Source organism: Marmota marmota, unplaced genomic scaffold (assembly GCF_001458135.2).
Source record: "Marmota marmota marmota unplaced genomic scaffold, marMar, whole genome shotgun sequence".
Taxonomy (NCBI): Eukaryota; Metazoa; Chordata; class Mammalia; order Rodentia; family Sciuridae; genus Marmota; species Marmota marmota.
Genome location: NW_026000260.1, coordinates 291,080 through 304,609, shown reverse-complemented (window position 1 = coordinate 304,609; position 13,530 = coordinate 291,080). Strand labels below are relative to the sequence as shown.

Sequence of the window (13,530 nt, the reverse complement as noted above, 5' to 3'; positions counted from 1 at the left end):
TTTTTTTTTTTTTTTTTTTTTTTTTTTTTTTTTTTTTTTTTTTTTTTTTTTTTTAAAGAGAGAGTGAGAGAGAGAGACAGGGGGAGAGAGAGAGAGAGAATTTTTTTAATATTTATTTTTTAGTTTTCGGCGGACACAACATCTTTGTATGTGGTGCTGAGGATCAAACCCGGGCCGCACACATGCCAGGCAAGCGCGCTACCGCTTGAGCCACATCCCCAGCCCCCTTTACTTTTTTTAAAAAAAATTAAATTGTGCAGCTGGGGTTGTGGCTCAAAGGTAGAGCGCTTGCCTAGTGTGTACGGGGCACTAGGTTCAATTCTCAGCACCTCATATAAATAAATGAACAAAATAAAGGTCCATCAATGTCTAAAAATATATATTAAAAATTTTAAAAATAATTTGTTGAGTTCTACAAAAGAAAAGACTTGTCGGGATTTTCATTCAAGTTGCACTGAATCATAGATTAGTTTGTGAATAATTTACGTTTTCAGATACCATGTTTTGAGTCCACATACATAGTATATCTCAGCATTTATTTAGGTATATTTAAGTTTCTCAGTAATTGTCATAGAAAATTCTTTTTTCACCCTTATTTTATTTATTTATTTTTCTGTGGTACTGAGGATCAAACCCAGTGCCTCACATGTGCTATGCTAGCACTCTACTGCTGAGCCACAAGCTTAGGCTCATAGACAAGTCTATGTAAACTTTTTGAAATACTTATTTCTAGGTATTTGTTACTATTTTATTTCATTCTGCATGTTGATTTCACTTCTGCATGTTGTTTCTCACGTGACCAACACACCTTCACCTAACTTGGCTCCCAGTATGGGTTCTTCTGGAAAGTGACTATGTTAGTTTATATTCACTCTCAAGAGAGAAATCTCAAGACCAAATTATAAAGAAACCATAACAATAAAAATCATTGGACTGGGGCTGTAGCTCAGGGGTAGAGCACTTGTCTAGCACGTGCAAGGCCCTGGGTTCGATCCTCAGCACCACATAAAAATAAATAAATAAAATAAGGGTGTTGTGTCCAACTACAACTAAAAAATATAAATAAAAATATTTTCAAAAAATTATAATGGGAAAATACTTGGGAATCAACTTAACGAAACAGGTGAAAGATCTATACAATGAAAACTACAGAACCCTAAAGAGAGAAATCAAAGAAGACCTTAGAAGATGGAAAGTTCTACCTTGCTCATGGATAGGCAGAATTAATATTATTAAAGTGGCCATACTACCAAAAACAGTATATAGATTTAATGCAATTCCAATCAAATTTTCAGTGGCATTCCTCATATAAATAGAAAAAACAGTCATGAAATTCATCTGGAAAAATAAGAGACCCAGAATAGCTAAAGCCATCAGCAGGAAGAGTGAAGCAGGTGGTATCACTATACCAGACCTTAAACTATACTACAGAGCAATAGTAACAAAAACAGCATGATATTGGCACCAAAACAGGCTGGTAGACCAATGGTACAGAATAGAGGACACAGAGACTTACTCACAAAATTACAATTATCTTATATTAGACAAAGGCACCAAGAACATATGTTGGAGAAAAGATAGCCTCTTCAATAAATGGTGCTGGGAAAACTGGAAATCCATATGCAACAAAATGAAATTAAACCCCTATCTCTCACCATGCACAAAACTCAACTAAAAGAGGATCAAGGACCTAGGAATTAAACCAGAGACTCTGTGTCTATTAGAAAAAAGTAGGCCCTAATCTTTATCACGTGGGATTAGGCCCCAACTTCCTTAATAAGACTCCTATAGTGCAAGAATTAAAACCAAGAGTCAATAAATGGGATAGACTCAAAGTAAGAAAATTCTTATCAGCAAAAGAAACAATCTGTGAGGTGAACAGAAAGCCTTCAGTTTGGGAGCAAATTTTTACCCCTCACACATCAGATAGAGCTCTAATCTCTAGGGTATATAAAGAACCCAACAAGCTAAGCAACAAAAAAAAAATGACCCAATCAATAAATGGGCCAAGGATATAAACAGACACTTCTCAGAAAATGATATACAATCAATCACCAAATATACGAAAAAAAATGTTCATCATTTCTAGCAATTAGAAAAACGCAAATCAAAACTACTCTAAGATTTCATGTTACTCCAGTCAGAATGGCAGCTATTATGAAGGCAAACAACAATAAGTGTTTGTGAGGATGTAGGGGGAAAGGTACACTCATACATTGCTGGTGGGACTGCAAATTGGTGCAGCCAATATTGAAAGCAGGTTGGAGATTCCTTGGAAAACTGGAAATGGAACCACTATTTGACCCAGCTATTCCTCTCCTCAGTGTGTACCCAAAGGACTTAAAAACAGCATTCTACACGGACACAGCCACATCAATGTTTATAGCAGCACAATTCACAATACCTAAACTGTGGAGCCAACGTAGATGCCCTTCAGTAGATGAATAGATTAAAAAATGTGGCATATATATACAATGGAATATTATGCAGCAATAAAAGAGAATAAAATCATGGCATTCGCAGGTAAACAAATGGATGGAGTTGGAGAAGATAATGCTAAGTGAAGTCAGCCAATCTCCAAAAAAGAAATACTGAATGTTTTCTCTGATATAAGGTGACTGACTCTTAGGGGGGTAGGGAGGGGGAACATGGGAGGAATAGACGAACTCTAGATAGGGCAGAGGGGTGGGAGGGGAAGAGAGGGGGCAGGGGATTAGCAATGATGGAGGAATGTGATGGACCTCATTATCCAAAGTACATGTATGAAGACAGGAACTGGTGTGAACATACTTATATACAGAGATATGAAAAATTGTGCTCTATATGTTCATTAAGAATTGTAATGCATTCTGCTGTCATGTATTTAAAAAATAAAATCAATTAAAAATATCACAACGGAGCCTGGCATGATAAATATCCCATGCCTGTAATCCTAGTTACTCAGGAGGCTGAGGCCAAAGTATCTCAAGTTCATGGCCAGCCTGAACAATTTAGCAAAGCCCTGTCTGAAAAAAAAAAAAAAGGACTGGAAATGTATTTTAGTGGTAGAATATTTGCCTAGCATGTTTGATCCCTGGATTCAATCTCTAGTATTGAAAAAAAATTCAGTGGGACCAATTTTCTGGCTTCTTACCAGAATGGCAATCACTCAGCAAACCTGCAAGCAATGTGAGCTGTGTCAATGTGAGCTGTGTCAGAATCTAGCACAGGTGCAGAACCATTATTGATTTGGTGTGCATAAGTCAGGATAATCTGCAGCCCTATTTTGTATTTTATTCAGAGACAGGGTCTCACTGAGTTGTTTAGGGCCTCACTAAGTTGCTGAGGCTGGCTTTGAACTTGTGATTCTACTGCCTCAGCCTCCTGAGCTAGATTACAGGAGTGTGCCTTTGCGTCCAGCAGTACTTCCGTTTTTGCTGTCACCAGCCATGTTGCCACAATTAACATCTTTGCCACTCCTCCTCCTTCTCCTCATACTCCCCCTCCTACTACTCTCCACCATCACCTTCCTCTCCGTTCTCCTTCTTTGCAGTGCTGGTGATAGAACCAAAGCCTTCTTGCTTGGTAGGCAAGTGCTCTACCACTGAGCCATACCCCAGCCCTTGACAGACACATTTTTCACATTGTCTTCAGGAAGAGTTTCACTCAAAACTTCATGATGTATTTCAACAGGTTTTTCTTCAATTATAACATTAATTGGGACAAAGGTGAGCACCTTGCTCAATGTCAGAGTACCAGTCTCCACTTAGCCCACAAGGACAGTATCAATACCACTAATTTTATAGACATCTTGAAGTGCTTAATATAAGGGCTTGTCAGTTGGATAAGTTGGTGACTGGATGCAAATTGGAGGTATGAGCAGCATGATTCCAGTGGCAGTGGCATCTTTACAGGTGATTTTCCATCCCTTGAACCATTCCTGGTTCCAGCATGTTTTCATGATTTCAGTCAGAAATTGCCACAAAATACTACTGTGTTGGGTTGTATCTGATTTTCTTAAGGTAGTACTGACTTCCCTAATGATTTCTTCATATCTCTTCTGGTTGTAGTGTGGCCCAGTGGAATCTATTTTGTTAGCACCACCTAGTGTGTAAGTCAGAAGGGCATGCTCACAAATCTGTCCATTCTTGAAGATACCAGTTTCAAATTCACCAACAGCAGCAGCAACTATCAGAACAGCGTGGTCAGTCTGAAAGGTTAGCATGTTTTCATGTTTTTGTTTGTTTGTTTGTGGGTTTTTTGATACTGGGGATTGAACTCAGGGGCCCTTGATCACTGAACCACTCCCCAGCTCTATTTTGTATTTTACTTAGAGACAGGGTCTCAGTGAGTCGCTTAGCACCTTGCTTTTGCTGAGGCTGGCTCTGAACTCACTATCCTCCTGCCTCAGCCTCCTGACATGCTGAGATGATAGGCATGTGCCACCTTGTCAGCCTTGTAATCATGTTTTTGATAGTCTATATGACCTGGGGTATCAACGATGGTCACATGATACTTGCTGGTCTCAAATGTCCTCAGGGAGAATGGTGATGCCATGTTCATCCTCAGCTTTCAATTGATCCAAAACCCAGGCATTTCAGCACCATTTCAGCACCCTCCTTCTTAATTTTTTGATGGTTCTTTGTTATCGCACCAGATTTGTAGATTACATTGTCAGTAATGGTAGACTTTCTCAAATCCATTTGTTCAATGATAATGATGTTGATATGAATCTTCTTTCCCAATTTTGGCTTACATTTTGCAGTGATTTCATGATATCTGTGTTTTGGAAGCAGACATGTTGTGAAAAAAGCAATCACATATATATTGATTTTTAAAATTTATCATTGTTTATATAAATAATGCTTATTTATATTTATCCACATAGTTCCCCGGTCTTTGCTCTTTATTCCTTCTTGCTTCTCATATCTTGTTGGAACCACTTTTGTAGTAAGTATAACATCAGAGTATTTTTTAACAAATACAACATTTTTTATACCTCCATTTTATTTATTCATTTTTATGTGGTGCCAAAGATTGAACCCAGTGTCTTGCACATGTTAGGCAAATGCTCTACCACTGAGCTACACCGCCAGCCTATCATCAGCTATTTTTAATGAATCTTTGGTAGCAGGAAAGTTTGTTTCTGCTTGTCTGAAAATGTCCTTTTTTTTCAACTTCATTTGTATTTTGATGGATATAAAATTCTAGGTTAACAACTATTTCAACACATCCTAAATATCATCACCTCATTTTCTTTCTCTATAAATTTTGTTTAGCCCATCAAAAAATTCTTAGTTCTTATTGCTGTTATCTCCATTTCAGTTGTTTCTAGTCTGATCTTTGTTACTTCCTTCTTTCTGCTACCTTTGGCTTTAATGCAGGCAAGATGGTTGCAACTTAGAGACTATTAACTCAGGGAAAGCACCTGTTGATTCATCCTTTTAAATCCATTTCCCACACTTTTGTATGGCCATGGTAACACCTAGGGATCTTCTTTAGCTTATTGTCCTCTGTGACTGTCCATGGCTCTGGACCCTCTTCCTTTCCCTTCTCAGAGCTTACACTTCATGACACTACAAATGTTCTTCTGCAGGAACAAATAATATACCCACCAGGGCTTTTCTTTAAGTGCCTGCTCAAGTGGAATTTCTTGTTATTTAGTCTCTCTAATAAGCAAGAATTGTGTTGCCACTGTGAAGCAAAAGGTCAGTTCATTCAAATCATTTTCAATGACAACAATTCATTCTGTAAATTTCCATGTACATTGACAGTAGTCTTATTCATACAGAAAGGGATATCTGATGGACAAGGCCTCTCCTTCTTTGTTCTTTTCTTAAGGCTATTTAATAATTTGTCCTCGTCTTCTCCCTCCATCTGCTCTACTTTTGCCAGGCAAGCATCTTTTGTCTTCTAAGTTTGGTGTCTCTCAACTGTAGTCCCAGCTATTTGGGAGGCTGAGGCAGGAGGATCACTTGAGCTCAGAAGTTTGAGAACAACCTGAGCAACACAGTTAGATCCCAACTCAAAAAAAAAAAAAAAGACATCAAAGAAGCACACAGAAAATAGGCCCCCCAAAGCCACCACCATATAAAGACCAATGTTCCCACTCCCCACCCAGCCACCTTCCCTCTCTGTGCTGGACTGCCTGGTACTAAGGGAGCTCAGGGAAGGATGGAGGCAGCATAGTGATTAGGCCAATAGGCTTGTGAGTCTTGGGGAATGGAGTTCCTCTTCAGGGAACCACCTCCTAATCCTAGCTTGCCAGGCCAGTCTCTGATTTTATTATTTTAATAGTGTTTTATTATTACAGAAGCAGTGCATATGTAGTGCTAAATATAGGTGAATAGCATCAGCATGAAGCAATGAGAGCTCACTTCAGATAGAAAGCAAGGGGGATGAGTATATAATGAGTAATGAAGAGGGGATCTCCTCTAGGACCTGTATTATCTGACTGATGTTTGCGTCTACCACCTCATCTTCCCTCCATATACCATACCTTGGATTCTTCACTATACTCAAGTCATGTTTGCCCCATTTTGTTTGGGCTGAACTCCTCAAAGAGGATTTCTCTGAGCACCACAGCTAAAGTACCCCCAGTCACTCTTTACCATATTATTCTATTCTATCTTCTGAATAGAACCATTGAAATTCCCTTATTTGTCTACTGATTTATTATCTCTTGCTCTCCTCAAGAGAGTGCAAGCTTCTACTATGCTGTACTCCAATGTCTACAATTGTACAGATACCATATAACACTTCCTGACTGACCCTCATGTTTGTCTTCCAAATTTGTCTCTGCTTTCTCTACCTTGACCAGCCTCCTTCTGCTCCCCTAAAAATCAAGTCACCCTATTTTACCCTCTGGATCTCGTACCTTGGAAAACAATCCTGCCTACATCTTCAACTTCTTTACTACATGCTTCAGTTCTTCCTCCCTCCTCTCTTACACCTTTCATAAGAATAAGATTTCTTCTGCAGCTTATGGGTTTGAGAGATGAAGATGAATTTCTTCCCCATTGCTGCTTCTTGCCCCTGACTCCTCTATTCCTCTTGTAAACTTCTCTCAAGAGAAAGAATTTCACGACATTTAAAAAAATTAGTTGTCAATGAGACCTTTATTTTATTAATATGTGGTGCTAAGGGTCAAACCCAGTGCTTCACACATGCAAGGTAAGTGCTCTATCACTGAACTACAGCCCCAGCCCCATGACATCTTCATTTGCCATTATCTATTCTCATTTATTCCTCAGCTTCATCTAGATTTTTTGCCACCTGGTTCTTAGGGTTCCTCTGTAAAGCAATCTCTGGTATCTCACTGCTACAAATTGGGGGTGCCTTTCTTACCATTTCAGCAGTTAGTAAAGTCAAAGATCACAACAGCAGAACAATGGACTCATACCTGTTTCTTAGAACATGAGGAGATCTACTCATCCCATAGTCCCAGAGCCGCTCCACTGCAGCAATAAAATAATGTCGTGTTTTCTTTTGAAAGCTGCGGGGGCCCTGGTTTTCATCCTCACCATAAATGTCAAAATCTTCCCTCTTTGTTACAAATGAGATGGTATCATCATAGTCAACGTCTTCTTGCTCTAACTGAAGAGTAGGACCCAGCAGCTTGGATGGAGTCTTTTCAGAGCTTTCCATTGCCACTTTAACAAAGGGAACTTCTCCAGGTCTATTTGTTTTATTCCCTTTGATAGGTCTTGGTGTTTTCTGAAGAAGGATATTTTCCATGACTTCAAGGTGGCCAGGAGAATCACGACTAGTTTCTCTAGTTAAAAGGTCTTTCTGATAAATGGGAAGTTTAAGAAGCAATTCAACTTTTCCAGATACTTTGGGCAAGACTGGTTTCAAGAGAACATTACTCTCATTATACTTGCACGTGACTGAGTTTGTGGCACTTGTCCTCATGGAGCCAACCTTTCTTTGATCTTTGATCATCTCCAAAGATAGGATGGATAAAGAAAGGTTATTTCTTTTTGCTCCTTGTAAGAAATGACTGCTTTCTTGGGTCCTAGAACTTTTTGTCCTAAAAGTATAACTGTAGGCTAGAAAATGAGAAGAATTGTCTTGAGATGGGATCTTGGTCAAATCTGTAGGTATAATTGATGGAAATGGTGATATATTTGTAATGGGCAATGTAGAGCTATTCATCTGAGTGATGTCATGATTCATCACAGGAAAATCTGATAAGGAAGATTGAATAATGGTTTTCTCCTGCTTTTTATTATAGTCTATGTGCGTCAAATATTTCATGTTTTTGGATGACTGGGCTGAGCTGTCATTTGCAATTAGCCCCCTTTCAAGCTCCGTTTCTTCTAGTGGGAGTTTGAATTCCTTTGACGTCTGCTTACCATGTTGAACAATAACATTCTTCTGGCATGGATTAAGAGACATCCTTGTGGTGCTTATGTATTTCTCCATTATTTGCTTGGTTTGATTCACCAAGTTTGTTTCCTCTTCCTCCTTACTTTTTGATAAATGGGCCACGTGAATCTCTGTTCTATTTGTTGAATCATTTACTGACCTGGTGTCCTGAAGTAATGGTGTATATGTCCCCTCATCTAAACTTATATTCTGCCTAGTACTCAGTAAGAAAAGGTTCTTTAGGAAATTCTTATTGCCAGTCAGTGTATACCCCTGAGGCAAAACTACATTCTCTTGAATTAATGCTTCGTTCTTTTCTATATCTTCCTGAAATTTTTTTTCTTGATTGTGTGTATCGTTTTCTTGTACATTAGTCAAGTTAGTAAGAAATATGGTCCTGTTTCTTGGAAAAATCAACTCTTTGAGTTCTGTGTCCTTTGTAAATTCATCTTCTGCTATTACTACTTTATTTTTCTCTGACAAGAAATTCTGATCTTTTACAGACTTTTTTGATGCTAAGGATATTAATTGCTTCAGTCCAGAATTCAAGAAGTTCTTTGCATGGGTCTTTTGCTGCCAATTTGCTGACTCTGAATCTTGTAGCACAGGCCCCACCCTTTTTTGGTAACCTATTTCCATATTCTTTAATGGAGTAGTTTTATTTGACACATAATTTAGCCTCAAAGCTGGAGTATTTTTGTGCATTATTAGCATTTTGTCTTGGATCAAAGATGTCACTTCTTGAAGCCCAGTATTGCTTTCTAATATAGTGTCTTGCCAGACAGATGTACTATTCTCAATTAAGAACGTTGGGCTGTCAGGATAAGTTCTTCCATTCGATGTTGAATTATTAGATGTCTTGTTTGCTTCTATCAAAGACATATTAAATTTAAATAAAGCATTATCTTTGGTCAACAAAGAAGGTGTATGAATTATTTTCTTTTTAAGTAATCCTTTACTCTTCATTAATGATACATTTTTTCCCAGTGAGTTTTCTTTACTATTCATTAAATCTGCTTCCAACAACTTGGAATCATTTCTTTCACTCAAGCTCAGAGATACACCAGACCCAGTAATGGGAGATGACTTTGTATCAAATAAAATGGTGCTTAACTGACTACTAAAGTAAACTGGCATATTTGGGGTTCCTAAGGAATTCGTCTTTTCAGGACCTGCTGCCAAATTTTCTGATAGATTATTTGGAGAACCCAAAACTTTTGAATTAAATTTCTTCAAATCTACTGCTACAGTTGTTCCCAAATTCTCATTTGATCCTGATTGGAGACCTGGATCAGGAGTAAATACTATGTCTTCATTATTGTGGAGCTCAGGCCTGAGGTGTACCACTTCAGATGGACCTTCATTACTGTCTGTTGCTCCAGGTGAATAATCATCAGGAATAGTCTCATATGTGGCTTTTTGAAGATCAGATAAAGATAACCCACGTGGAGTAGGACTTTGTCCCAAGAGCATCAAAAAATCACTGGAGACACTTTGTACTTTGATGATCCCTGTTCTCTCTTCTTCAAACTGAGGGTCAATCTTCTTTATGTCATTTTCTTGTATTAAGATAGCTTTTAATTGCTTCCTAGGGCTCAGATGCCTTAAATTTTGGGAGAAGCTTCTGGGTTGAATAACATTGTTTTCATTAGTCAGATATGTTGGAATATCTTCATATGTGTTCTCATAATAATCACCAATGTTCCTGTCACAACTAGAAACCTTCAGTAAGGCTGTCATGCCTCTGTTTCGAAAGTCTGAGTTGTGGCATCCCAGAACCCACAGACCTGGAGATGAGAAAGAATAAGACTCTGGTTACTCAGAATCCAGGTTTGAAGTAAATTCTGTATTAAGAGGTTCTCTTCCATTTTTAGATAAATGAAAAAATATTGGTCAAGACCATTATATCACAAGTCATTGGGTTAAATTCTTGACACATGTAACAATCCAATGATGGTAGTAAAAGTGGATTTTGCATTGCTGCTATTGTGCCATACCTGTTTGTGACCACAAAGGGCTATAAATAAAAATGGAATAAACTGGAGAAATGTAATTAATACAAACAATAATGAAGACTATTAATAGTCACACAAAACTCTCTGATGCTGACAGTGACTTGAGGAAGGGTTTTATATAGGTTAAATGTTATTGCCATATTACAATAGTTTCTAGAGTCAGACTTCTTGGGTTCTACTCCTAGCTCTAAAATTTACCAGTTGTATAACTTTGAGCAATGCACTTAAGCTCTCTGAGCTCCAGTTTAAAAATTTGAAAATGAGGATAATGGTATCTATCCTATCATTCTATGCATTAAAATCACATATAATGCAATATGCTATAGTTTGGATGCAGTTTTTCCCCAAAGGCCCATGTGTTAGAAGCTTAGGAAGTCATAGTATTGGAAAATGGTTGAACCTTTAAGAGGTGAGGCTTAATGGAAGATCCTTAGGTCACTAAGGGTATGTTCTATAAAAGATTAAGGAAATTCTATGTTATCTCTTGGCAGTTCTCAGGAGAAGGTTGCTTTTATGCCTGAGCTTGGCAAGTGAAGTAATCACAGCTATTGTTGAAAGGAGAATATAAATAACTAACCTGGGTTTTCCATCGACATGAAGACAGTTTCTCCTGAGAATGGGAATAGAGTAAGTGTGTCTTCATAAACCATTTTGTGTTTGAAGGTATATCCAGAGAAGAAGACAGATAAGAAGTTGGTCTGTGCTCCAACACTTAGAATGTACCAATATGCCACCTCATGCAAACAAACTGACAACTGCAAGCTATCAAAAACATAGCCATTGATACCTGCAAAGCAATGGGGAATGAGAGGTTTAGAAATATTCTGGATTTCTTATTTTGGATTGTGTCTTCTCAGGGATTTTCCTCTATGCATGTACATCCCTGGTATATCTGTATGTCCAAATCTCCTCTTCTTACAAGATTGCCAATGAGATTAGATTAGGACCCACTCTAATAATTTAATTTTAACTTAATAATCTTTAAAGATATTATCTCCAAATTCAGTCACATGTGAAGTACCAAGGTTAGGATTTAACAAATGAGGCTCAACTCAAAGCTAAAGGGCTAAAACTTGGAGACAAGGGGTATAGCATTAGATGACAGAAGTCACATACTGGAAGGAGAGTATAACCCACTATATAAAATTTCAGGGTTCTCAGATAATGTCCATGCCCATTTTGTTCAGGATTTTTAGTCACATTTAGTGAAATAAATACAGTGACATGTGCTTATTCCATCTTAACCAGAACTGAAATTTCAAAAGGCATATATTTTTAATTTTAATGGATGCAACTACATTTGTTTCAAAAAGACTGTACCAGTGATCCACTAGAATACCTGTTTACCCATACAACCACTAGTAATAATGGTCTTGTAGTTTTGCCAGTCTGATAGTTATAAAGTACTATTTCTTTGGCATTCTATCTTGCCTTTCCCTAATGATAGAGAGATTGAAATTTTATCATGCTTTTGACCATTTAATTTGTGTGTATATATAAACAGTACACATATGTATATATGTGACAGGCTGAGTTGTGTCCTTTCCAATTCAGATGTTTAGTTCTAAACCCAGTACCTCAGAATGTGACTGTATTTGGAAATAGGTCTTTAAATAGGCAGTTAGTTAAAATAAGATCATTAGAGTGAGCCTTAATCACCTTATATGAAGAGATTAGGACACACACAGGTAGAGAGGGAAGATCACATGAGGATACAGATAGAAGATGCTACAAGGAAAGGAGAGAGCCTAAAGAAACCAAACCTGCCAACACTTTGATCTCAGACTTTCGACCTCCAGAAGTGTAAGACAATACATCTCTGTAATAATTATTATAGCAGTCCTAGAATATGAATATAATGATATAGTATATGAGAGTATTGTTATGGAGAAAATGTGTCTTTAAATTAGTGACCTAGGTATGGAAGGGTTGATGGAAAGGTATTAATATAGAAGGAGATAAAATAAAACTAAATGGGAGAGGGCAGTCAAGTAAACATTGAAAGGAAAACTGGTGACTGGGTTTTTGAAATATGTGTTATATGATTACATTTTTTTAAATGTGTCTCTTAGATGGCATTTAAATGCATTCATTATCTGGACATCAGTTTGGTGGCATCATCAATTTCCCTTTATCCCACTGGACTGAAGTGATGTTTTACTCACTGTGCATGACATTGGAGGCTTGGAATTCTGGATCATGGAGCTGTACTCCTACTGCATTGGGGAGAAAGCGCTGCATATTCTCGGTGAGGTACCAGCTTTGGTTCTCATCAAATACAGAAAACAGGATGACATTTCTTTTATCTGACATCATCTGTTAATTACATGTATTGAAAGGGAGAAAGAAATGCTGCTGATACTGTAAGGCAGGCACTAGAAATCTATGATGGAAGCAATGACATATATATAACATATCTAAGCTTTTGGTTCAATTATATTTCCTCTTAGGGTCACTGTTATGGCATGTACCAGGACCTGGGAATGGGGATGGGTGTTACAAGCAGTGAATATATGTTTAGGCAAGAGGGTGACTGGATCCACTAAATTTAGTTTTTCTGGCTTTAAGGCCATATGCTGGCTGATTTTTTGGTATAGTCTGTAGTTTCATTCTCTCCATGTTCTGATTAGAGGATTTAACTCTTTAAACATGCATTTAGCAACTACTTTCCACAAGGCTACCAATCTATAAAAAAGTAAAAATAGAAAAACAGAATAAGATAAGGTGAACTACAAGAACAACAAACAACACTAATATCTAAGTTTTCTATTTAAACAAATCAATTTTTCAGAACAACTTATATAATGAACCAAATTTATGAGTTAGTCCAAGACAATTGAGTCTTGTTATAGTTTGGATCTGGAATGTCCCCCAAAGGCTCATGTGCTGAAGGTTTGGTCTCCAATACAGCAGTGTTCTGAGGTAGAGCTTTTGGGAAGTAACTGAATTATGAGGGCTCTGACCCCATCAATGCATTAATCCATTTGATGGATTAATAATTTCAATGGATTACAGGAGGTGATGGAAGTGGCAGTAGATGGGATCTACTTGTAAGAAGTAGGTCTGGAGGCGTGACCTAGAAAAGTATATCTTGTCCCTGGGTCTCTTTCTTGTGCACATTTCTCTCTCTCTCTCTCTCTCTCTCTCTCTCTCTCTCTCTCTCTCT

The 13,530-nt window shown here is 37.7% G+C and overlaps 1 protein-coding gene across 4 annotated transcripts in view; it reads right to left on the bottom strand.

Moving 5' to 3' along the window:
- The window catches only part of F8 (coagulation factor VIII), a 66,759-nt gene that overhangs the window by 13,913 nt on the left and 39,316 nt on the right, over positions 1-13,530 (bottom strand). For all 4 annotated transcript variants that reach the window (XR_007344883.1, XM_048796815.1, XM_048796817.1 and 1 more), the window contains 3 exons: positions 12,530-12,680; positions 10,942-11,151; positions 7,382-10,136 (listed from right to left, as the gene is read on the bottom strand). Coding sequence is in view for 3 of the 4 variants with exons in the window: in XM_048796815.1 (XP_048652772.1) it covers positions 7,382-10,136; positions 10,942-11,151; positions 12,530-12,680 (3,116 nt within the window). In the remaining variant the exon portion in view is untranslated. The remainder of the gene's footprint in view (positions 1-7,381; positions 10,137-10,941; positions 11,152-12,529; positions 12,681-13,530) is intronic.